Below are 27,790 nucleotides of genomic sequence, written 5' to 3'. Positions count from 1 at the left end.
GGCTAGACTGCCTGCGAGGGGTCGGAAACATAGAGAAGTGTAAGCCATGACATAAGAGACCATCTTCGGATGGAGAAACTGCAGCTCTTCGTCCTTCAGTCAGATGCTACGTATGTACACCCGGGAAGGGTTCTCTTACTGTATTACCATAAAAACGTGGCCAAGTTTGCATCCGATTCAGCCTGAGAATTCCCCTAAGAATCCTAAAGCTTCTTACAACTTATTGTCAGACTTGCAGGCTCATAGGTAACAGTTCAGTGGATTCAAACACAAGGTAGGCACAGAATCATCATCAGTTTTTCCAATTGCAGTTTTGCATCTTGGTATTAGTATGTCCGCTGACTGCAGGTGGCGGGATCATGGGTATTACCATCATTTTCTCCTTAACAATTCATTCCAATAACAACCTTTTATAGTCTCTCTTTACTTTACTGATTAGTTTACACCACCACTTTTGCAGGTAGCTCTTCCCCACCATCACCGCCGGGACACTTTATGTAAATGAGATAGAAAGACAGGCTCATTGGCCAGCAGCGTTGTGAGGAAAAAAAAATGGGGGACGGCTCCTGGCATTTTGGCTTAAGGGGGGGGGGAATGAAAAAATATATATAAATATGAAGGTAGACAACCAGCACAACTACTCTGGGTGGCTTATACTCCAAAACTTTGTGGTTAAAGGTTACTCTCAGCACAACCAGAATCTCTCTGCAGCCTTCAGGATTTATCAATAGTTACGGCAGATTATCGTCGCCACGGCAACAAGGCCTCAGTTGTGTTTCTGTCCGCAAGTAATAACATCAAGGTGTTTTGTGTGCACCAACGTTAGGTCTTAGAACGGAAAGAACATCATTTGCTTGCTTTACACAAACTGTGTTACGGTTCTTTAGTAGACTCCAATCCACCACTTGAAGACCGCGGAAGCTGCTAGACCCTTCAGAGAATCAACTGCAATATATGTATAATTCTCTTTTCTTAGAATTTATTGGTAAACTGTCCAGCCCCATAAACAAATTAAAGCCCCTTCCCCCCCAATAAAATTTGAGTTTGTACATATTGCACAGTGTTATCCAGTCACGATTCAGTGTTAGTAACAATAATAACGAATCACAAGAGATATTACAAAGTCGGTTGCATCTGTGACAATCATCCCAACCAATGGGAGGCAGCAAGTCCAGCTCGGCCTCCCGCTCTCCAGCGACCCGCAGTAATGTCCCATCTCCAGTGTTCCTACTTACAAACATTCAGTGTGAATACAGGATAACAAAATATACAGTGCTTTGTAGAGAGAGTTTCCGCTACCCCTGCGGAGCAATCTCCTTTCAGTCCGACTTGAGTGGGGTTTGGAAAAAGGACGTAACCCGAAAGACAGATAAAAGGCCAGGTCCCGCCAATCGGACAGGGAGGGGTACAGAGACCAAAGGGGGTTACAAAGACTCAGCATCATTATTTGTACATCATAAATAGCATTTTTCTCACTTTAACCCCCTAAACACTGCAGGAGACACACGTGCCAGTGTACGAACTAATAAGACACACAACTGATACAAACATTATCTACACAATGTGCCCCCGCCAGGAGGGTAACTTGGCATTAAGGAGATAGAGGAAGCAAAAATGCCCTTACAGCAGAGAAGCCCTGTTCTGCCCCCAGTGGGCAGGAATAGGGCAGGTTCTTATTGCACTTATGGACTGAAGAGGCAATAACAGCGGTCACAGCCCATTGATCGGTGACTAATTCCAGTCCTACTTTCCCGACTCCACGCGAATCATCTTATTGCTGAAGTTCCCCATCAGATCGTTGCTGATTCTTCTGGTTTTTCCGGCAGATGCGGTGAAGCGGTAGGTTGGAAGTTTCGTTTCCGAAGCGATGGGTCCTCATCCAGTGTCAAACTAAGGTCCCAGGCGGCGTGCCCTCGGAGGATTGCTCCCCCTGTGACCGGTTCGTCATGGCCGGCTGGCTATACAGGTCCTCATCTAGGTATTCTGAGAAGTGTCTGGTGTGGCGGGTAGGTGACAGATGGGGGAGGTGGAGAGATGAGACGTGTGTGTGGTGGGCGGTGACGGACAGTCGGATAGTGCAGTGTGATAAAGTGGGTGAAAAATATGTATGGAGGGGGTTTCAGCAGTTGCGTTTGGGGGTGCAGAGGTAGGGTAAAGTGCCAGGGGCAGACAGGCGGGACAGAGGAATAAAATAAATAAATTACAAGACACACATGGAGGTGAAACAAGATAAATCAGAATGCCGGTATTGTGATTTGGGGAAGGGATCAGGATAGGTGCAAGTGCCAGAAATAAAAATGGGATTGGGGGGTGTAAAATGGGCGACAAGTTGCATAGTGGATGGAACAGGAAGAACAGATAAAAAAAAAGGGGGAAGCAGAAAGAAGTATTAAATGTCCAAACCACACTAACAACCTAAAGAGCCTATTCCCCTTCCCCCCATAATTAAATAATTATCCAAGCATTTACCCTCCCTCAAAATTAGTCTATATAGGTCATTTATAGTGGTATTAAAAAATAAATAATCAGATGCAGCTCCGGGATCCCCCACCTCTTTACTCTCTTGTGATTGGCTGTGTTATATAATAGGCCAGCCAATCACAATGCGGTGCTGTATTTTATCTATTTCTGTATAGATCTGTAAAGTTTTTGGTCTGTGGCAGCAAAGGGGAGGGTGATAATACTACTAAAGGCTGTAATGTAATAAGACCCCCCCAAAGTCACCACAGAGCCAGGCTGCGGAGCGGGGGGTAGGCAGCATGCACGCGCATGGGGGTGGGGGAGGAGCATTTAGTACAGCATTTCGTACCTGCCATGCAGAGGGGCCCCGGTAAAACTGATAGAGTGCGGAAGAGGAGATCCGGCCTGGTAATGCCCATCATGGTACCCAGTACGATAGTATTGCGGATATTGCACGTGGGAGGGAATAGGGCCCCTTTGCACTCCGCCAGGCAAAGCAGAATTGCGCAGGTACCAGTCTCGAAGTCCTTCCAGCGCCAATGCTTTGTGCACGTTCCGCTCCATGGTCTCAGGTGGCGGAGCCCGGGGCTGACTCCTAGACCGCGGACCTGGGTGGGATCCCTGTGGAGACGGGCGCTGTTGGTAGCCGTCAGAATGCCACGGCTGCTGAAATTGGGCACCATCAGTCAACTGGGGGCCACACGATTTGTTGCGGACAACAGTCCTCCGCTGCTGGGTTTCTGCACGGCTCCGGAGGGCTGGACTGCCCGGGTACCCGTCGTAATAGCCGTCTCTTCGTGAGTAATGGCTGTTGCCATCAGGCTCCGCCCACCAAGGAGCTTCAGGTTCCACCCACCAGTGGCCTTCGGGTTCTACCCACCCCCGTGTCTGCTGTTGTTGCTGGCGCTCCATATAGTAATCCAGTAATATGTCTTCGTAAGGAAGCCGCGAGTTGCCACTGGGTGTCCGGGGATCGGGAGATCTTGCCCCCCTCTGTTGGTGGTGACGCTCGCTCAGTGCTTCAGAACTTTTGAAGGAAGGTTTTCCCTGGGTCTCAGCGGGAGGGGGTCTTTCGATCAGAGCCTCGGAACTGTTACTGCGCCTGTTCCGGGAGGTCTGGACATTGGTGCGCTCACTGGGGAACCCCACTTGAGAGTCCTGGCTCCCGGACCATTGTTTCTGAGATAACCCGGAACCTTCCGACCTGAAGAAGAAAAACAAAAAGTGAACCGTGAATCCCAATCCTCAGTTGTGGCAGTTACTGGGACATTGGGGGAAGGCAGGAATATGTAGTGGGAGTACCCACCTTAGAGCAGAGCTGCTGCAGGCATTGCGGCTCAGTATGGGGGTGGCCGGAACACTCCGACCTTCTAGGCTGGACAGACTCCGGGGAAAGGAGCGAGTGGGGCTGCAGGGAACAACGAAAATCTATTATTAAAATCAAGTTATTGTACTAGAATAAAGCTTTTTATTATATAAAATCAGATGGGATTCAAAGCAGCGTGCACCCCCCTAAAGCCCCTGTAGGTACCAGCCAAACACCCCACCCATCGCTCGTCCAGACTACCACCAGTCCTGTCACTACTGCTCCCAGCAATGCAGATGCAGTGCCTGCAGTACAAGTGCAAATTGCCTCCAGTCACACACACACACACACACACACACACACACACACACACACACACACACGGGTCTAGAAGTCATTCAGCACCCGGGTCTAGATGTCATTCAGCACCCGGACATACAGCACCCGGGTCTAGAAGTCATTCAGCACCCGGACATACAGCACCCGGGTCTAGAAGTCGTTAAGCACCCGGACATACAGCACCCGGGTCTAGAAGTCATTCAGCACCCGGACATACAGCACCCGGGTCTAGAAGTCATTCAGCACCCGGGTCTAGAAGTCATTCAGCACCCGGACATACAGCACCCGGGTCTAGAATTCATTCAGCACCCGGGTCTAGAAGTCATTCAGCACCCGGACATACAGCACCTGGGTCTAGAAGTCATTGAGCACCCGGACATACAGCACCCGGGTCTAGAAGTCATTCAGCACCCGGACATACAGCACCCGGGTCTAGAAGTCATTCAGCACCCGGGTCTAGAAGTCATTCAGCACCCGGACATACAGCACCCGGGTCTAGAATTCATTCAGCACCCGGACATACAGCACCCGGGTCTAGAAGTCATTCAGCACCCGGACATACAGCACCTGGGTCTAGAAGTCATTGAGCACCCGGACATACAGCACCCGGGTCTAGAAGTCGTTAAGCACCTGGGTCTAGAAGTCATTGAGCACCCGGACATACAGCACCCGGGTCTAGAAGTCATTCAGCACCCGGACATACAGCACCCGGGTCTAGAATTCATTCAGCACCCGGACATACAGCACCCGGGTCTAGAAGTCATTCAGCACCCGGACATACAGCACCTGGGTCTAGAAGTCATTGAGCACCCGGACATACAGCACCCGGGTCTAGAAGTCATTGAGCACCCGGACATACAGCACCCGGGTCTAGAAGTCATTCAGCACCCGGACATACAGAACCTGGGTCTAGAAGTCATTCAGCACCCGGACATACAGCACCCGGGTCTAGAAGTCATTCAGCACCCGGCCATACAGAACCTGGGTCTAGAAGTCATTCAGCACCCGGACATACAGCACCCGGGTCTAGAAGTCATTCAGCACCCGGACATACAGCACCCGGGTCTAGAAGTCGTTAAGCACCCGGGTCTAGAAGTCATTCCGCACCCGGGTCTAGAAGTCATTCAGCACCCGGACATACAGCACCCGGGTCTAGAAGTCGTTAAGCACCCGGACATACAGCACCTGGGTCTAGAAGTCATTCAGCACCCGGACATACAGCACCCGGGTCTAGAAGTCATTCAGCACCCGGCCATACAGAACCTGGGTCTAGAAGTCATTCAGCACCCGGACATACAGCACCCGGGTCTAGAAGTCATTCAGCACCTGGGTCTAGAAGTCATTCAGTACCCGGACATACAGCACCCGGGTCTAGAAGTCATTCAGCACCCGGACATACAGCACCCGGGTCTAGAAGTCATTCCGCACCAGGCCATACAGCACCTGGGTCTAGAAGTCATTCAGCAGCCGGACATACAGCATCCGGGTCTAGAAGTCATTCAGCAGCCGGACATACAGCATCCGGGTCTAGAAGTCATTCAGCACCCGGACATACAGCACCCGGGTCTAGAAGTCATTCAGCACCCGGACATACAGCACCCGGGTCTAGAAGTCATTCCGCACCCGGGTCTAGAAGTCATTCAGCACCCGGACATACAGCACCCGGGTCTAGAAGTCGTTAAGCACCCGGACATACAGCACCTGGGTCTAGAAGTCATTCAGCACCCGGACATACAGCACCCGGGTCTAGAAGTCATTCAGCACCCGGCCATACAGAACCTGGGTCTAGAAGTCATTCAGCACCCGGACATACAGCACCCGGGTCTAGAAGTCATTCAGCACCCGGACATACAGCACCCGGGTCTAGAAGTCGTTAAGCACCCGGACATACAGCACCCGGGTCTAGAAGTCATTCAGCACCTGGGTCTAGAAGTCATTCAGTACCCGGACATACAGCACCCGGGTCTAGAAGTCATTCAGCACCCGGACATACAGCACCCGGGTCTAGAAGTCATTCCGCACCAGGCCATACAGCACCTGGGTCTAGAAGTCATTCAGCAGCCGGACATACAGCATCCGGGTCTAGAAGTCATTCAGCAGCCGGACATACAGCATCCGGGTCTAGAAGTCATTCAGCACCCGGACATACAGCACCCGGGTCTAGAAGTCATTTAGCACCCGGACATACAGCACCCGGGTCTAGAAGTCATTCAGCACCCGGACATACAGCACCCGGGTCTAGAAGTCATTCAGCACCTGGGTCTAGAAGTCATTCAGTACCCGGACATACAGCACCCGGGTCTAGAAGTCATTCAGCACCCGGACATACAGCACCCGGGTCTAGAAGTCATTCCGCACCAGGCCATACAGCACCTGGGTCTAGAAGTCATTCAGCAGCCGGACATACAGCATCCGGGTCTAGAAGTCATTCAGCAGCCGGACATACAGCATCCGGGTCTAGAAGTCATTCAGCACCCGGACATACAGCACCCGGGTCTAGAAGTCATTCAGCACCCGGACATACAGCACCCGGGTCTAGAAGTCGTTAAGCACCTGGGTCTAGAAGTCGTTAAGCACCCGGACATACAGCACCCGGGTCTAGAAGTCATTCAGCACCCGGCCATACAGAACCTGGGTCTAGAAGTCATTCAGCACCCGGACATACAGCACCCGGGTCTAGAAGTCATTCAGCACCCGGGTCTAGAAGTCGTTAAGCACCTGGGTCTAGAAGTCGTTAAGCACCCGGACATACAGCACCCGGGTCTAGAAGTCATTCAGCACCCGGACACACAGCACCCGGGTCTAGAAGTCGTTAAGCACCCGGACATACAGCACCCGGGTCTAGAAGTCATTCAGCACCCGGACATACAGCACCTGGGTCTAGAAGTCATTCAGCACCCGGACATACAGCACCCGGGTCTAGAAGTCATTCAGCACCCGGCCATACAGAACCTGGGTCTAGAAGTCATTCAGCACCCGGACATACAGCACCCGGGTCTAGAAGTCATTCAGCACCCGGCCATACAGAACCTGGGTCTAGAAGTCATTCAGCACCCGGACATACAGCACCCGGGTCTAGAAGTCATTCAGCACCCGGACATACAGCACCCGGGTCTAGAAGTCGTTAAGCACCCGGACATACAGCACCCGGGTCTAGAAGTCATTCCGCACCAGGCCATACAGCACCTGGGTCTAGAAGTCATTCAGCACCTGGGTCTAGAAGTCATTCAGTACCCGGACATACAGCACCCGGGTCTAGAAGTCATTCAGCACCCGGACATACAGCACCCGGGTCTAGAAGTCATTCCGCACCAGGCCATACAGCACCTGGGTCTAGAAGTCATTCAGCAGCCGGACATACAGCATCCGGGTCTAGAAGTCATTCAGCACCCGGACATACAGCACCCGGGTCTAGAAGTCATTCCGCACCAGGCCCTGTAACTCAGCTTCAGTGCACATAGAGATGAATCCTCCGTACACCCTACCCCTGAGCGTTGCCATTCTGCCCCAGCACCCTCCCCACACCTTGCCGCGCTGGCCATGGAGTTTCTCCGGTTGCGAATCTCACAGTACATCTCCATGGGGGAAGCCTTCCAGCCAACCCTCCTCTCCGGACTGCTGGAGATGGCACGGGAATGTTCAGTGATCCGACCCTGGGCTGGTCTTATACTGGAAGCCAGGACGTCATCTGCAGGAGAACAGCAGAGTAATTACCATAAGCGTCACTTATATACTGTAGTTCATTGTCTGTGTACAGAATGGCTGACCATCAATAAAGTTACAAAATCATCAATATACTTGTAAGCAGTAACACAGACTTACCATAACTAGCGCTCTCTGACAACGAGCTGCACTCTGATTGGTAAGCTTCATCTGAAAAGAGTACATAGCCAATTAACCGCAGGAGTCACAAAAAGGTACCACCCACCCCTGTCAGGTCCGACGCCAGAGCATCCGCAATGCTCAGACCAGGCACCTTCCTGCCTCCCCCATTCTCCAGGCCAGGTGCAGCACCCAATAATCAGACTAGAGGGCACACGGATGCCCACAAACCAAAGGGTTTGGGTCATCGGGTCTACAGTCAATAGGTCGACCACCATTGGTCAACAGTCAAAAAGTAGACACATGACAAAAGTAAAAATCGTCAAAATGTCGAAACAAGCAGTTCGTTGACATGGAAAAGGTCAACATGAGTTTGTCATGTCATTTTTTTGGTGTCTATGTCGGCACAAGTCAATATTATATTCTCACTATGCCCACATGGATAGTTGACCTTTCAACGGTCGACCAATAATGACCGACCTATTCATGTCAACCACATCCCATCCAAAGACCTGGAGCCACACTGGCATCTTCACACCCCAACCATATTAGCCAGGTGGCACAGTCACTCACCCAGGAGGCTGTGGGGAACTCTGTGTGTGGGTCTCAGACCCAGCTTCCTGCGCAGGTTGTTACTTTGTTCCTCTAACTCCTGAAGTCTGCGCAGAGCGTCCAGATACACGAGCCTCCGCTTCCTGCGCTGCTCCACTGTCATCTCCGCGCTCTGCTCAGCTGCCACACTCAGCTTCCGCGCCGCCTCCGCCATCTGCAGCTGCAGAGCAAAGTCCCTCTCCAGGCGCTCCAGCTGCACTTCCTGCAGGAAGGGAAACGGAGCGCAGGTTATTGTATACAGCGTATCGACAAATGCAACTTTATTGTGGGAAGCGTAGTGATGTAACGGTTAGCACTGTTGTCTCAGGGCACAGAAGTGTAATTCCAAGTCAAGGTCCAAGTATTGTGTGTGTGGAGTTTGTATGTTCTCGTCAAGTTTGCGTAGGTTTCTTCCCATATTCCAAAACCAAACTATAGGTCACTTGATTCTAACACAATGAACCCTAGTGTGTATGTGACCTTGTAAGTTAGGGAATTCAGATTGCACACTCCAATGGGACAGGGACCGATATGAATGACGTATGTACAGGGTGTATAATTTGGTGGCGCTCTATAAATAAATTCTAAAAAAACAATACGCAACACAATCAGCTTGTCATATTATAACTGGCCACTAGATGGCGATCAGACCTGTCTAGAGATGTTTGAGACATTTTCAAAAAACAGTTGCACAAAATCCTCTCTGGTGAATAATGGGGATTGTATATTCTTGGGTGGGAGCCAAAAGGCAGCGACTGAATCTACAAGTCTGCAGACAGGATTTGGTGGAGATGGAAGCAGAGCGACCACTTGTAAGACCTTAATGGGCAGTACAATTGTGGTTGCACTGTAAGTCCCAGCATGGCCTGGAATGACACAGGTTGCATAGGACCTCTGTGTGATCACTCTCTGATTCATCCAACAAAAGCAATTGTACATAAATAGAAAGTCACATAGGAGCATATGCAGATATTCCGACCCCACCATGCAATGCCAGGTTATTGTATCAATCATCCCACCCGTTACCGGGAGAGTGTGACAGTGGCATTTGTGGGAAACAGGGGTGCTCCATGATTAATGGGTGTTCGTACAGCCCACCCCACTGCAAAAGTACTTGTGGGGTTACTTGATACAAGTGTTCAGCACTCCACAGCTTTTGCACATTCCAAAAGAGAGTGATGCAGGGACAGCAGGCTGGCTAAGGTGACTGCTTCCCATGCACAGCACCTGGGGGGTTACTCATGGAGCAAATTGCTCCACGAGGAAGGTGTCTGACTGCAATATGGAAGGTCATGGGTTTGAATTCAGAAGTATGACAGTATTTTAAGGGAGTGCGTTTGTACCTGCAGGCACTAGAATACGAATAATAATACTATAGGACATGGATACATTTACAACGGCAGCCTCGATGTCACCTCGCTATAACAGTCATTAACTCACCTCTGCTCGGGTCACAGCAGCTGCGCTCATTCGAAACGCCCGCTGTCTTCTTGTGACATTCGGTGGCCTCTCGCCATACTCTAGAGGGTACTCAGCGGGCACCTGTCCCGTCAGCTCCTGCAAGGTAGGAGGTAAAACGGTCATGCTCGGCCCAGTCACTCGCTGCTGAATAATGAAGGGGTTACCCTAGAGGCCGACACAAGACTCTTGATTGGATGGCTTAAGTCAATACATCTAAGAGGAATCTATAGGACTGGTAACCTTAATCACAGCATCACCCTCTTTACACCCCTCTAGTGGAAGCAGGGTCTTGAGAGATTAGAACTGATCAATCTAAGTGGGCAAATTGCAATATCAGGTATAGGATATACAGAGAAAACATTGTTGTGGAGCGGGCACTGATCGCAATCTGGGCACAAGCTAATGTTCCGTCTAGGAATAAAGCTGGTGGAATGTATTATGCTGGCTAATCATAGGGTTATGTAACCGCCAGGATTAAGACCGTTGGTTTGTGGTTTAGACTCGTTTTCTGTCATTTGACATGGTTTTCTCATCTCGGGGATTCTAGCGATGGGTCAGTCGTCTCTACTTTGTACTGAGGCTGAATCACTGTCATTAGTGCAACCACTACCCAGAGAATCAGGTGGGCACACTGGGTCATACAGGAGGGGCACAATGCATGTAGAAACGGCCTCCATAAAGACTACCAGGGCTGGCCCCTTGGATGCCATTGTGGGAAGGGGGGGGGGGGGGGGGGAATCCCCATACCCAATGCGATAGTGTGGTCTGCAGTGGTCATCTATATTGGGTTTCCCCATCAATATGGCTGCGCGTGGCAGCTGCCCAGTTACTTGCCCACCCCAGGGCGCCAGGCTGGTCACACTCACGGCTTCCTGCAGGCACAGCCTTCGCAGCTCGTTCACTTTCTGCCGCAGGGACTCCTGCAAGTCTCGCTGCTTCTCTGCCAGCTCGGAGATCAGCTGAGCCCTCTGCTTGGAGCTGGCATCAAACAGGGCACCGCCTGGAAAGAGAGAGAGAAACTGATGGCAAGGTGGCTTTGGGATGGAGCAAATGGGCAAAGGAATGTAGAGGTGGGAGTAAGCATTGGGAATACTGGTTTGGTTGTACAATGCGGGTCTCAGTATACAAAGGGGGGGGGATAACAAAAGGTGACAGGGAAAGGATTGTATTTCAAAGGAAGTTCCCTCTTCGTATTCACAACCGTCTGTTACAGCTGCTACATTACCAGAAGGGGGGTGACCAGTACAAACCAATCCTCTTCTACCTGCCATGTTACTGTGGAGTGTATGTACGGAGCTGAGGAGTGAGAAAGTGCCAGCCAATCAGCTCCTAACTGCCACATCACAAACACTGCTGTCTATGTACTACTTTTAGGAGAGATAAAATACCAATCAGCTCCTAACTGTCACATTATACACCATTGGGTCTATGTACTACCTCTAGGAGAGAAATAACAAACCAGATAGCCAGCTCATAACTGCCATGTCACAGATTGAAGGGTCTTTGCACTAAGCCCAGGAGAGAAATAAAGTACCAATCAGCCCCTAACTGTAATTTCAAACATGGCATGTGGGCTGCAGTTAGGAGCTGATTGGCTGATACTTTAGCTCTCCCCAATTGTCGATACAGCTCCCCCTGAGAATGGGAATAAACAGAAATGTCATATGTATTCCCAAGGCAGCGAAGGAGGATGTCACGCGGCGTAACGAGAGCGCAATCGGTCCTCAGGGTCAGATGAAGCCCAGTGCTCGCGTCTGCTTCTTACCCCAGCACATAGGAAGGGGGAGGGATATCCCCGATCCCTTTAGCACATGGTGGGTGACATTATTGTCCTGCGCTATCACCGCCAGGGAGGTGCAACCACCGACAGGTAAAAAGCGGTTGTCCACTTGGGTAGAACTAGGCTAGCACATCAGTACCTCCGGCCCTGCCAGGAACGTTTACTTAACGGCCTATATCTATAACAATCGTAATATGCACCCTATCCTAATTGCACTTACCCGCTGCGGTGATACCGCAGGGACTTTTCACCTCCATAGTGATGATCCAGCTTCAGTCAGTGCTGTTGGAGGTCTAGAAATGAGAGAGGGGAGGCAGGTCAGAATACACCCTATAACCGGGAGAGTGAGTGTGAGTGTGAGTGTGTGTGTGTGTGTGTGTTATACATTATACTTCTATACCTGACTATAGGCCCCCAGCCCCACACACAGCCTCCCAGGTTTGTTATGCTAACACACCGTTACATTGTGCTCTGCCAATAAAGCTTTTTGAAATTTAAATGAGAAAAGGAAAATAAATGGGCTAAAAAAGGAGGAGGAGGAGGGGGGGGGGGTTGTCGGGGGAAGAGTACGAGAATTTAAGCTCTGCACAAAGTCCAACCCCCGTCCTGTAGCCGGTATCAACTGTCCTATCTGAGGGAAACTTGCCACCAGGACATCAGATTTGTGGTCGTGATCGCAGTCGCAAGCTGTGACAAGGCCCCAAAATGGTCATAAGAAGCCTGCGGTCAAGGAACAACTCCTCGCTCCACAGTGTACACAGACCTGTATCCGATCTCTCCCCTTCCGGCCATATGTATGTGGCCTGCACCATCGAGGAGCACAAAAGTAAACCCACGGCAACGACTTTGTGTTTAGATACTGTAGTTGAATAATCAACAGGTTTCAATGTTATATCAATACCATTCTGCACTTAAGGGAGGAAATACTGAGAGATGATAGAGAGATGATAGATGATATAGAGAGAGATGATAGAGATGATATAAAGAGATGATAGAGATATAGAGAGCGATAATATAGAGAGAGATGATAGAGATAGAGAGAGATGATAGAGATGATATAGAGAGAGATGATAGAGATGATATAGATATAGAGAGCGATGATATAGAGAGAGATGATAGAGATGATATAGAGAGAGATGATAGAGATGATATAAAGAGATGATAGAGATATAGAGAGCGATGATATAGAGAGATGATAGAGATATAGAGAGAGATGATAGAGATGATAGAGAGAGATGATAGAGATGATATAGAGAGAGATGATAGAGATGATATAGATATAGAGAGCGATGATATAGAGAGAGATGATAGAGATGATATAGAGAGAGATGATAGAGATGATATAGAGAGAGATGATAGAGATGATATAAATGATATAAAGAGATGATAGAGATATAGAGAGCGATGATATAGAGAGATGATAGAGATATAGAGAGAGGTGATAGAGATGATATAGAGATGATAGAGAGGTAGATAGACCTGACCTCTTGTAGCATATTGGGTCACAGCAAACATTCTCTCATCGCTGGCAGTTACCCACCACAGAAGCACCCGTTACTGGCCCTTTTGCCAGTCTCACCAGCTAACCCACCCCTGACCCAAAGCTTACAAGCGAATGACTGCCAGACCAGGCACCGATGTCCCTTACCCAGCAGCCACGTAACAGTGAGCGCATTGTTGGTGGAATGAAGCCTCGGCGCAGTCTAACCCCGCTCTGACACTGGGAGGTTAAAGCCTAATCCAAAATAGAAATAGTCTGAGCGCACCTCCTCGTTAAAAGTGTTTCTGTCAGTCATTAACACAATACATTCCATTGTTTGATTCGGGTGACCCACGCCTCACTGCTATTTCCACACTGCTCCTGCCTCACATTACACCAGCAGTATCGCCCCATATCCTCATTCCTTCCTGCTAGTTATACCGGGCCTGAGGAACAGCATTGCAATGTACAACATTTCCAAAACATTTCTCCCTGTGTAAAACACCTGAACTGCCTCTGTACGGACACAACGGGAAATGTCCGCACAGTGCGGCTAAGACGTAGACCTCCGCTACGTCGGACATTGGCAGTTTGTGCACGAGTCCCCTAGTGTTGGGCCCCTTGAGTATCAGGGGAGAGAGTTGGCACCCAGCCCTGCCGCTCATGAACCCGTTCTAATCCCCCTATCCTTACCCACCTGACTGGTGGGCACATGTAGCCTCGGTACGGGTGCAGCTATTTTTCAAAAACATTTCAAATGATTTGAAAAATCACATATTAATATAAATGTTTTGTAAACCTGTTCATACAAACACAAAGCGATATATTATATACCGCAAGATTTCTCACCGCCGTGTGTGACCCGGCCATTCACCCGTCAGCGCCGCCCGGTACCTGCAGACTGAGGGAACACACAGAATATTAATGTTATACCGTGTATGTATGTATTTATATATGTTATACCGTGTATGTATGTATTTATATATGTATCACACACTCTATCATCAGTGGATGGCTATTGTAGAAGGGTGCCGGATGACCTCCAGGGAACGGGTGCCGGATGCTCCTGGGAAGCTTCATTCCCTGTACCAAGATGGCTGCTATTGGGCATGTGCGGAGCCATCCAGGGACTCTGAGGGCCACTCTACTCCAATGGAATCTGAGCACTCTACTCCAGTGGGATTCCAACGGAAAGTATACCGGCATTGTAATCCCGACTGTTAAATGCCCGACAGTTGGGGTTCAGACTTATAGGCCTATTCTCCCTCATGGGGGTCCACGGCTCCCATAGGGGGAGAATAGAACCTGTGTCCGATGTCAGGCCGCAACACCCGTTTTGAAACAACTTAAAATAAGAGATGCAGCCCCCGGTTTGTTACACGTAACATACATACTCTTAACACATCCGTATTTTTATTTTTGGGGGTTTTCCTCTCCAAATCACATCTTTTTGGGAGAGGGGCCTAGTGACCGACAGCCAGGACTCACCCCTCTGAAGGTGCAAGTAGCATCTCCCTAACCGATGTCTCCCGGAGAGGGGACTTGGTAGGCATGGGTTGACCCAATTTAGGTCGGTCACTGAAGGTCGATACAAACATTAGGTCAACATGAGTTTCACGGTTTTGTGCCGAATGTCGACATGGACACCGTCTGTGCTCGCCATGTTTATTTTATTCTCCCACCACGCCATAGTGGATGGTAGGGCATGAAATACCACCCGTTGGCACGTCAGCTAAAAAGAAAAAAAGTGAAAAACCGCATGTCAACATTTTGACTGTTGACCTTCCGACGCCATCAGGTGACGACCCAATGCATGTCAACCTAAACAGGTTCGGCCTAATGACCGTATCTCAGATGTCTACATTAAGCAACCCGATTAGGTCGGTCATTTTCCAAGATGAAACAGGGAAACCTATTGTTTCCCTGTTTAATCTTGGTTGCTAGGAGCAACTCTAACACCACTTTTCATTTTTAGAAGCTGTAATACATATTACCGCATGTATGTACTCTCTTGCCCACTGTGGATTATCGCTCCCAATCATTAACCGCATATTGTCCTGACTGCATCCTGTACCTGCTGCATTAACCCTGCGTTACTCCGCACTCCCATAATGTTGGAGAAGGATGGATTGTACAGGATGAGGATGTAGCAGAGTTCTTGTACACACCAATGGATGCCTTACAATGGCCCTTAACCAGTGAAGTGGTATAAATGAAGCTAAAGCAGTTACAGCCGTACTCACTGTTATATACACAGATAGACGGAGTGAGATGTCATACATTTCACCAACAGGTAGTGCATGCAGGATGCTGGAAAAGCAGTAATAGCTCACATTCCACTGGAGTAGAGTGGCCCTGGATGGCTCCACACATTACCAATAGCAGCCATCTTGGTACAGGGAATGAAGCTTCCCTGGAGCATTAGCAATATGGAGTCTGCACAGTAGCACACTCCACTGTGAACAAATAAACCAATCCTGGCTTAAATTATCTGCCGTGTGAACCCATCTCCATCACCAACGCCGATTACAGTCACATAATCGCCCAATCCCTGCCCCCGCTTTGTACATTGTATACTAAAAACAAAATCATAAAATTCTAAAAATAAATCTAATGCAAATAAAAATACAGCTGCCAAGATGAGACACTGGCATTGCAACACTTCCCGCTCCTGTGCCCTCCGTGTGCCATGCTCTTACGCAAAGGCTGCCCTGTCACATGTAGTGCTGCGTGCTGTGCCCAGTGTATGATGTAACATACGGTAACGTTATACGGAAGACTGGTTCTGAGAAAGCACCGGTGATTCACAAGGGAAGGTCTTTGCAGGGGGGGGACAAATAGTTTCAGAGTACAAATAACAGACTGTTACTGGCAGTGTCCGCTGTAATGATGTCAGCGGTGTAATTACACAATTATAATCACTACACTCCCTGACTGCTAATGCAGATCCCAGAACACACCTAGCTCAGATCGGTCACACACCTACAGGGCTGCGGGAAACTCATTGCCCCCCCCCCCAAACGCCTAAATTGGGGACTATCACAATAATAAAACAAGTTTGGCTATTATTGGACACACAAAGTGGTAGGAGGGCCCTGCATGCCAGTTTACAATCTCTAATGTATTCCCTGCCTGCAGATGGAGAGTCGAGTTTACTGTATCAAAGGTCACCATGTCACAGAATATTCAGTGATTAATTTCCAACTAATCAAACATCCTGTTGTAAAAAAAAAACAGCATAGACGATCCACGTAATCCTTAGCCACGGTCCACGGGCCGCTGCAATAAAGTTCACTCCATCTGTGTTTTGGAACTCCAATATAGGGTTCAGAGCTGCATTTTGCAGAGGACTTTTAAATTAAATAATAGTAAAAAAAAAAAAAAACACATCTCAACAACATATCATGTTGTTGCTTGTTTCTCCTTGTAAGGAGCGGGAGGCGGATGGTTGTAGGCGTTATGTAGTTTGGCTGGTAATAAAATTTCGGTACTCTTTACTTATCACGGCGCCCATCGCGGCCATTGAATGCATAGGGAACAATGTTAAATGTCTCAATTGACCCGATTTTCCTGTTCAATGCCTCAATTGACCCGATTTTTCCATAGGAAACAATGTTAAATGGCCCACAGAGGCCAAATAGGCACCCTGAAGTGTGAAATGGCCCCCCCCAATTGTTAACGCCACCCCACGATCAACGTGAACCCGAAGCGTGGCGAGCGGCGGCGGTACGCGTCCTACGACCTTTTCATACCCCCACTATCCACGTCAGCGTGGAGTTGAGAATAGAATAGTGTGGCGAGCGCAGCGAGCCCGAAGCGTGGCGAGCGGACGCGGATACCTGTGAAGCCCGCGAAGGGACGCGTTTACCTGTGAAGGTATCCGCGTCCGCTCGCCACGCTTCGGGCTCGGTGGCTCGCCACACTATTCTATTCTCAACTCCACGCCGACGTGGATAGTGGGGGTATGAAAAGGTCGTAGGACGCGTACCGCCACCCCTCGCGGGCTCGCTGCGCTCGCCACGGGTTCACGTTGATCGTGGGGTGGCGTTAACAATTGTGGGGGCCATTTCACACTTCAGGGTGGCTATTTGGCCTCTGTGGGCCATTTAACATTGTTTCCTATGGAAAAATCGGGTCAATTGAGGCATTGAACATGAAAATCGGGTCAATTGAGACATTTAACATTGTTCCCTATGGGAAATCGCGGGCATCGCGTCGCACCCGATTTTTAGTGCATTCAATGGCCGCGATGCCCACGATCAAAATCGTGGGCGCCATGCTAGGTAAAGAGTACCAAAATTTCATACCCCTTACAGGAGAAACAGGAGAATGTCCCCCGAAATGGATGTGCCGAGTGTGCAGGCACGTGCCACAGGTTATGGGGTTCAGCAGCTTCACGGATGCCCCAGGCATGTGCCTAGCTAGTCAAATGGTAAATGTGACCTTTCCACCCACCCTCCTGCCCCCACGTAGACTGTAGCATGAGGTCATCCCAGTGACCATTTCACCACCAGCTCTTTGAGTCAGTGATGTCACCCTTAACAGGATTACATCATCAGGTTAGATAACTTCAAGCTCTTGGTATGATGCCATTGGTCGGTCTATGGGACCACATGATGTCATCATAGGAACCAAATGAATTTCAACTCTCATCGTGATGTCATTGCTAGGTCTATGGGGCTGCATGATGTCATCATAGGAACCAAATGAATTTCAGTTCTCATTGTGATGTCATTGCTAAGTCTATGGAACAGCATGATGTCAACCAAGGAACCAAACGACGGTCAGCTCTCATTATGATATCACTGTTACTTCTATGGGACAGCGTGATGTCATCCCAGGAACCAGTCAACTCTTTGGGTCAAAGGGACGTCACCCAGAGCTGCCATCTTGCATTCATCTCACCATCACTTACTGGCATGATGTCATCCCAAGAACCAAGAGACTGTGAGCTCTTTGGGTCTGAGTGACATCATTCTCAGCTGACATCACAATAATGTCATTGCCTGCCTCCATTACTAGGGCCACACTCACCATCGCTCGATAGACCTATAAGGTTCGGGATATTCCAGCAAAGGTTAATAATCTCTGTCTTGCAGTCAGAGTCAGTAATCTACACAGGTCTTACTCAATAGACATGTGCACACAGACATGTAAACAGCCTGCAAGAGCCGACACGCCAGGATCTGCTTCAGTGACTCACCCAGCAGCTGCTTCTGCTCCCAGGCCAGAGAGATATCCAGGCTTCCTGTACAGGCTGCCAGGTCTCAGGGCCTCCTGTACACTAGACCCCCCCATTCCCGTCTCTTCCACCAGCCAATGTGCACAGGACATCAGTACTGAAGCCAGCGCTATATCCCACATCCTCCATATACACACACTAGGGACCAGCCGGCCCAGGAACTGGTTACATAGGACGTAGTCACCGGTGGTGTCTATTACAGGGCTCCACCTCACCGCACTGCAGCGGTTCTGTATCCCCAGCACCGGTACAAACATAATAGGTATTTCTTATTGTATATGGGTCGCTTGTACCCCGGCAGCCAGGGGTGCCGCATTGTACTGAGCCCCATCAGTGGGCCTACCGCAGGCGTAAGATGGAATCATAAATTAGGACAATCACATCAGCTACCACTGCGGTCACAGGTATTCCAATGGTAGGGTGCCATGATCGAAAAAAGTCATCAGGTTTTTCATACAAGTGCACTATGATTGGGGACAGTATAGTGCGCCGTGCACAGTCGACGGAGGCACCTTGCCCGACGCATGGCGAGGTGTGTCGACATTGACTCCAAAAATAAACTTGAAAACTCATGTCAACCTTTTCTTACGGTCAACCTTGCAGTTGGCCTAGACATTTTTGATGTAATATATACCACACCTGTGGTCGCAGCCACGCATAATGGGTGGGTACCCTCAAAATAATGTCGGGGGCCATGTTTTGCACATGAGAATATCCCCCCTCGGTCCCGATACCAGGGAACTTTTGAAATACATATTTATTTCTTTCGGTACAATATTAATGCGAATAAATATAGGGCGGCGCGTTCTAACCAACGGTACAAAAACAGAGGTCATGTTTTGTTCTCTGTTGTACGGAAACCACAAGAAGTCCGAACAAACACTGCGCAGGGCCGTCAAGAGTCAGCGCATGCACCGACCTAGGGATTCCACACTCCGCCGCACATGCTCATCCCCTCATCCTACAAGTCTGTGCATGCCCGTCCTAGGACTTCACCGCACATGCTCATCACCTCATCCTACAAGTCTGTGCATGCCCGTCCTAGGACTTCACCGCACATGCTCATCACCTCATCCTACAAGTCTGTGCATGCCCGTCCTAGGACTCCACCGCGCATGCTCATCCCCTCATCCTACAAGTCTGTGCATGCCCGTCCTAGGACTTCACCGCACATGCTCATCACCTCATCCTACAAGTCTGTGCATGCCCGTCCTAGGACTCCACCGCGCATGCTCATCCCCTCATCCTACAAGTCTGTGCATGCCCGTCCTAGGACTCCACCGCGCATGCTCATCCCCTCATCCTACAAGTCTGTGCATGCCCGTCCTAGGACTCCACCGCGCATGCTCAACCCCTCATCCTACAAGTCTATGCATGCCCATCCTAGGACTCCACCGTGCATGCTCATCAACTCATCCTACAAGTCTGTGCATGCCCGTCCTAGGACTCCACCGCGCATGCTCATCCCCTCATCCTACAAGTCTATGCATGCCCGTCCTAGGACTCCACCGTGCATGCTCATCAACTCATCCTACAAGTCTGTGCATGCCTGTCCTAGGACTCCACCGCGCATGCTCATCAGCTTATCCTACAAGTCTGCGCATCCCCATCCTAGGACTCCACCGCGCATGCTCATCCTACAAGTCTGCGCATGCCCGTCCTAGGACTCCACACTGCAGTCCTAGCAACCAATCAGATTCTGTCTATCATTTTCCAGAATGCAACAGAGAAGGGGAGGGGGAGATGTACCAAGCATCGGAGTGAGATGAAGTGAAGAAGTTGCTAAACTATTCTTGGTTGCTATGGGCAACTTCTCCATCTTGTCACTCTCCGAAGGTTTGATTCATCTCACCCTGGATCAATACAAGGGTCCCATTCAGTAGTCCGGTCTCACCTGATAGACTGCCGCTGTATTCACTTTGACGGTTAGGAAACGTCGCAATGAGATGTCCATCCCTACTTTAATGCTTTTGTTGGTTGTACTTTTAGTATCCAATGGCGGCATTCCGATGCTTGCCCCCATCAAACAGTAACCATTTAATGGCGATTCGATGGTCCCGCCCACCGGCCAGCCATGCTGCAGTGCTTCTGCGCATGCGTAGCCGCGCTGAAGATATTTGCGCATGCGCAAAAAAGGGCACCAATACAATTCTTTTGATGCTAGGGTCCGTTACCATTGCAGCGAAAGATTCAATGGCGGAAGCCCAGCCATCATTTGATGGTGGGCTTCCGATGTCCATCTCCACTCTAAAGGTCTTCAAACAATTATGAATTATCAGCAAGTAACACAGCACCAACATATGATGCAGCGCTGTACAGAGAGTCCCTTTCCTGCCTCTCTGGGCACAGTCTAAGTCCCCTACCCCACATGCAATAAGGCCTACACAGGAGATCAGTGAATTGACCTCTGTTTCTGGGAGGAAAATCAGGGCTGGCAGAGGAAAGCCGCAGGCACATGGAGACCACACAAAGTAATCCAACCTTCATTCATCCTTGGCACAGGAGCGCTAGTCCCCTTACTATCAGGGACAATATGATCTTTCTGGGTGGCGTTGGGTTCCGATGCATGCGGTCAGGCCCGCTACCACCAGTATCGCTGCTCAGCATGTATCCGGTGATACCAGCGCTGAGCAAGAAGACTTGGATGATCCCTGGCTGAGAGAAGAATGCTGTCATTGTAGCACAGTCTTATCAGCGGAAATCCAATCTATCGCCACATCCGCGCCGACGGCAGCAGCCAGAGCTCCCTACTGATGCTGTAATAGATCCTATAGGACCGGAGTCTTTTATATAGACCTGGCTCGCCCCAGGGAGAGGAGATACCATAGGGTTTTTAGGGGGGGGGGGTCTGCCAAACCATGGGGGGAAGGGGGGACGGGACATGGAACGGGTATGAATCATATGGTAATTAGGTCAAAAGTGTCGACATTTTTTCGGCGTTAATTTATAGATTTGATCACACGGATCCCCAAAAATCGTAAAAAAAGAATAATGTCGACTTTTTGGGATGTGTCGACCAATATTAACTGTTGACCGAATGCATGCAAAGCCCAGATCCCCACGGGACAACCCAACATGGGCGTATTTGTACCGTGACCATGTCCTTTTTGCTCTTCATTAAGCCGACATCTTTTTTTTAATTGGTCTCCGTACTGCGATGGCCCCTAATTTGCATGTCACAATTAAACAGAAGATCCTGTGAACCATGACCGTAACCCATAGAAACTAATTACCGTAGTTTGTAGCAGCAAAAATTAAAAAAAAATGGATTCATTCTGATTGGTTACCGAGGATTACTGCACCTTTGGGCCCTTTATACCATGTTATCAGATAAGCCCCGAATAGATTAAAGGCTAAATCCATCTAAACCAGTTTGACATTTTAGTGGGGTCGTTAGGCTGAGTGCGCATTACCAGTATGAAACGCGCAATCCCTGCAAGTATTAGGGATTGCAACATCAATGGGAATAGTTCACAAATGATTCATAGCTAATTGGGTACCCCGTAAAAAAAAATTACATGGGGGAAACATCGGAGAGAAAAAAAAAAAAAAATGTCATTCGATAACCAATGTTTTGTCGCACTTCATTGGATACTCCCCATTAAATTAAAGCAAAACTTAAATTCTGCAATGGCGTATCCCCATCCCATGCCACCAAAAATGTTACATAAAGAGGTTATTATAGTTAACAAAAAATAAAAATGAACTTAGGAGTCACAAACACTTGAAAGAGCATTTCTGCCTGAAATCAGCTGCTGAAACAGAGACCGACATTGCACAGATCAGTCGCCACTAGCCGACTTTTCCTAGCAACATCTGTAGCCACGGAAACAACCATTGACTTCTGCAGCTGAAGATGCTGCTAAGGAATTCTGGTTATTTCCCAGAGGCAGCAAGAGTATGTTTCTCAGTCTTTAACATGCGATTTCAGGCAAAAGTCTTTATTCAGCGATAAAGAGTTATTCTGTTTTGTAATAAGATCCAGTGTGATGATTTGACTGTAGCTGTCTACAATTTTGCTATTAAAAAATTTAATGTCCATTGGGAAGGGCTGCGAGTAATCATCCTTTCTTGAAGGCATCTAGGCTGTTGACTATTGAAACATCCGAGTGATGATTAGTTTACTGTATGTGTGAATATTATAAATGTATTATAAAGCATATATATCCATAATCAGAAGCGAATAATGACATGCGTATATGTAGCAGCACACTTACTGGGACGAGCCCCCTGCTCGTGAGACTATGGTAATAATACAACGACAATAATATCAGACATTTCAGGTATGCGCCTCTCGTTACAGGTAACTGTACAACGCCTGCCTTGCTCAGAAGATGAGGACATACATGAATGATCTCATCCCCCCCCACCTGACCTATACACAGGTCTGCAACGTGGCTTCCCAGCAAGCAATTCTATCATAATCACACAGCCTACACCTCAGAACCTGCTGCGTTTCCTGATTCATATGATCACAGCCTAGCGACAGGTAAACGCCGAACGTTGGATATACAAAAACAAGTCACCAGATCGCCATTCATAATATGAAATCTTGCTGTACACAGTAAAAGCAACGCTGCCTACAGCAGATTGAGCATATGTGGTGCTGAAGACCCGACTACTGTAGGATAGGGGCCAGATTACCAATGCGGCAGGTGGGGTCACGGCTTTAGGCCTCCGCATAAAAATAGGCCCGTCATTATAACAGCGCCCAGCTGCCAATCCGTCAGTCGTAAATTATAAGTATTAAAATAGCATATCTATTTTCCTCGCAAAATGAGGCAATTTTGTTATTTTTACGTATTTAATGACACGTTGCGGGCTGACGGCGTAAAGGGGTGTGCACACCCACATAGCTCCAGCCACACCCTCCTGACATCGACCACACCCCCTAAACCTCTCGCAATAGGCGCTGGATCAACCGGATACCCCCAGCCCGCCAGTAGCTAGCTGAGAGACTGTACAGACACCGAGCATATGGGGAAACATTTGTAGCTGACTACAGTCTGACACATCCCATATGTAGCCACATATAAACATTGTGCCTGACGCACAGAGATGTGTATTCAGCCATGTCCTAGGCGTGTAGCATTATACAGAATCACGCACCCCCCACGGTGACCTAGTGCAGATAATTGCACCCACCACGGACGTGTGGGCCTGCATATAAAGCACTCGGCCGGCAGCCCTGCCATTACACAGGATATTGTCTGTCACCTATAATAGCCGTATATTGTACAGTAAATGATCATTATCCCATTTATACTAAATACACACAGGTGTACAGTAATAGGTCATGTACAGTATAAGCTATCCCATTATCATACACAGCCAACCAGCCGCCTCACACACACACACACGTCACACAGACTGCAGTATACACAGACAACATGTAGGATTGTACAACATAATAATTATGTACAGTCCTGTTACATAGTGTAGCAGGCACAAATACTGGATATCAGAGAGATACAGTGTAACCACAAGTCCCCGGGTATATGCAGTACACAGCGCACTATATACTCTATACATAGTAACCAGGCCATATCACACATCTGTCACACAGATACACGGTAACCAGGCCATATTACACACAGATACATGGTAACCAGGCCAAATTACACACAGATACATGGTTACCAGGCCATATCACACACATATACACATTAACCCGGCCATATTACACACAGATACATGGTAACCAGGCCATATTACACACCTGTCACACACAGATACACGGTAACCAGGCCATATCACACGTCCGTCACACACAGATACACAGTAAACAGGCCATATCACACCCCTGTCACACACATATACACATTAACCCGGCCATATTACACACAGATACATGGTAACCAGGCCATATTACACACCTGTCACACACAGATACACGGTAACCAGGCCATATTACACACAGATACATGGTAACCAGGCCATATCACACACCTGTCACACACAGATACACGGTAAAGAGGCCATATTACACACAGATACATGGTAACCAGGCCATATTACACACCTGTCACAGACAGATACACGGTATCCAGGCCATATTACACACCTGTCACACACAGATACATGGTAAGCAGGCCATATTACACAGATACAGATACAAGTTAACCCGACCATATCACACACAGATACACGGTAACCAGACCATATCACACAGATACATAGTAACCAGGCCATATCACACACAGATACACGGTAACCAGGCCATACTACACACCTGTCACAGACAGATACACAGTAACCCGACCATATTACAAACAGATACACGGTAACCAGGCCATATCACACACAGATACACGGTAACCAGACCACATTACACCTGTCACACAAAAGATACATGGTAACCAGGCCATATCACGCATAGATACACGGCAACCAGGCCATATCACACACAGATACACGGTATCCAGGCCATATCACACACAGATACACGGTAACCAGGCCATATCTATTGCAGGCGCAACGGAATCTGCTGCGCAATATAAGAACCTGTAAATAAATAAATATCACACCCCTGTCACACACAGATACATGGTTACCAGGCCATACTACACACAAATACATGGTAACTAGGCCATATTACACACCTGTCACAGACAGATACACATTAACCCGGCCATATCACACACAGATACATGGTAAGCCTGCTATAATCACACACACACACACACACCCGTGTCAAATACACAGTAAAGGCAGTATCACAGAGCTTGTCAGACCGGTACATGGTAAGAGAACCATATAACATACACACAGGGTAACAGGTGGCCATAGCACACATATATACATGCAACACAAACACACACACACACACACACACACACACACACACAGTAACAGGCTGGCGTTACACACACAGGCAGCACATGCATACACTGAGTAACAGGCTATCACATAAAGTCTACTACGCTAGAATATATATATATATATATATATATATATATATATATATATATATATATATATATATATATATATATATATATACACACACACACACACACACACATATATACACATACACACACTGGGTAACAGGCTACTATCTATCACACATAAAGGCAGTGCACACACACACACTGGGTAACAGGCTACAATCACACATACCGGCAGTACACACATACACACAGCACACATACTCGCACACTGGGGCTACTATGACACATACACACAAACAGGCTACGATCACACATACAGGCAGTACACACAGCACACATACACACAGTAACAGGCTACGATCACACATACACATACAGGCAGTACACACAGTAACAGGCTACGATCACACATACATACAGGCAGTACACACAGTAACAGGCTACTATCACACACATACACACAGCATACATACTGGCTTGGGCCCGGGCACAGGCCGGCACTGACCTCACCTCTCCGGCCGCAGGTACCAACCTGCACTCTCCGCTCACACAGGAGCTTCCAACGGATCATACCAACTGCTCCTCCACCGGAGGGGGAGCCGGACTGCCCGAGCATACCATTCACCGGTGAGGTTGTCCCGGCCACCCCTCCCCCCGCAGACCTGTCTGTGTGTTGGTACAGTCCGACTTCAAGGTTCTGAATTCCAAAAATTCCAGAAATAGGGAAGTAACCCCTTCGCTGCCGGAGCCAGACAGACACCCCGGGGATGCACTGCCAGACACAGCCCTGGGCACAGGGGCTTAACCCTTGCACTGGCAGACACATCCCTGGACACAGAGGCTTAACCTCTTCAATGCCAGTCACAGCCCCTGGGCACAGGTGCTTAACCCGTGCACTGCTAGACACAGCCCTGACACAGGGGCTTAACCTCTGCACTGCCAGACACAGCCCTGACACAGGGGCTTAACCTCTGCACTGCCAGACACAGCCCTGGGCACAGGTACTTAACCCTTTCTCTCCAGACACAGCCCTGGGCACAGATTCTTAACCCCTGCACTCAGGACCGGATTAAGGGGGAGGCACAGGGGGTCAGTTTCCCTGGGCCCTCCTCTGTCTAGGGTCCCCTTGTGGTTGGCATGTATTTTTATTTTTTTAATATTTTTTTTTTTTTACCTAAAGGTTTTGTGCATGGCAGTGGGGTAGTGCTGTAGCTTCACCTATCTGCCAATGTGACAATGATTAATGGTGCTGAGCATCAGGAGCCAAGGCAGACTGACTGCACAAGTGTGCAATACATTACTGGGAGTTGACTAAGTCCCATGAGACTTTGCACAAGAGATCAGAGGCTGAGAGACTTGTGCTGAGCTCATCATATGCTTCTCTGGCCCATGGAGGACAGCAGCAGCGGCCTCGTCATGGGATGGTTTTTAATCAGAGGCAGCCCTGAGCCTGTCAGGGCTCCTACAGAGTAAGGTACAGAGGGACAAACACAGGCTTTTAATGTGGTTATATAAATATATATATATATATATATATATACTATTCCCCCCCCCCCCCCCCCATCTACAGTTACACGTTGACCAAGTTTATATTGCCCTTACTGTGTTTTGACAGTGTAATTAATATTCTCCCCTGCAGTTTGCAGCCAGTAATGACAAGTGAGAGGGCCCCCCCCAGACACAGCCCTGGGCACAGGTGCTTAACCCCTACTCTGTCAGACATAGCCCTGGGCACATGTTTAACCCCTGCACTGCCAGACACATCCCGGGGCACAGGTGTTTAACCCCTACACTGCCAGACACAGTTCCTGGGCACGGGGCTTAACCCCTGCACTGCCAGACACAGCTCTTGGCACAGGTGTAGGGATGGCCATCGTTGCCTTTGCCATCGATGGCAAAAGTGCAACTGACCATTGATAGTGTACTTCTATTCAATGGATGACCATCGATGTTTCTACATATAGATGATCAGCCATTTTCTTTGATTGATTTGCCTGTGGGCCAATCAAAATACGGGGGCTAGGCTTCACGGGTGTTGGGGGCGGAGCTAAGCTCAGTGTCCCGGCTCCTTAGTGAAAAAGCAAAAAGGAAACTATTCGTTTAAGCTTAACATCGATAGTGGGAAACCATCTGGTTCTCCCCCATCGATGGCAAAACTATTCAACATCGGCCATGAACCATCAATGATTTCTAATCATCGATGTTCGATGGCCATCCCTACACAGGTGCTTAACCCCTACTCTGCCAGACACCTCCCTGGGCACGGGGCTTAACCCCTGCACTGCCAGACACAGTTCCTGGGTGCAGGTGCTTAACCCCTGCACTGCTAGACACAGCCCAAGTGCTTAACCTCTGCACTGCCAGACACAGACCTTGCGCACAGGTGCTTAACCCCTGTACTGCCAGACACATCCTT

General features: G+C 48.8%; 1 protein-coding gene across 6 annotated transcripts; it reads right to left on the bottom strand.

Moving 5' to 3' along the window:
* Positions 1-957: 957 nt before the first annotated feature.
* Positions 958-26,021, bottom strand: CCDC120 (coiled-coil domain containing 120). 6 transcript variants are annotated; one of them, XM_083161281.1, is made up of 12 exons: positions 25,885-26,021; positions 14,089-14,140; positions 13,408-13,494; positions 11,980-12,052; positions 10,846-10,979; positions 9,959-10,075; positions 8,501-8,741; positions 7,928-7,978; positions 7,631-7,793; positions 3,767-3,868; positions 2,810-3,664; positions 958-1,994 (listed from the first exon to the last, which is right to left on the bottom strand). In XM_083161281.1, the coding sequence occupies exons 4-12, from the start codon at positions 12,014-12,016 to the stop codon at positions 1,886-1,888; spliced, it is 1,809 nt and encodes a 602-aa protein (XP_083017407.1). In that variant the 5' UTR covers positions 12,017-12,052; positions 13,408-13,494; positions 14,089-14,140; positions 25,885-26,021; the 3' UTR covers positions 958-1,885. The 6 variants fall into 6 exon arrangements, with proteins under 6 accessions (XP_083017407.1, XP_083017406.1, XP_083017402.1 ...); XM_083161280.1 differs by lacking the exon at positions 13,408-13,494 and having other exon boundaries at positions 14,074-14,140; XM_083161276.1 differs by lacking the exon at positions 13,408-13,494 and having other exon boundaries at positions 25,885-26,020.
* Between the last annotated feature and the right edge of the window lie 1,769 nt (positions 26,022-27,790).

Source organism: Crinia signifera, chromosome 9, assembly GCF_055691185.1.
Source record: "Crinia signifera chromosome 9, ASM5569118v1, whole genome shotgun sequence".
Taxonomy (NCBI): domain Eukaryota; kingdom Metazoa; phylum Chordata; class Amphibia; order Anura; family Myobatrachidae; genus Crinia; species Crinia signifera.
The sequence above is the reverse complement of the archived record's forward strand: the minus strand, read 5'-3'. Positions and strand labels throughout refer to the sequence as shown.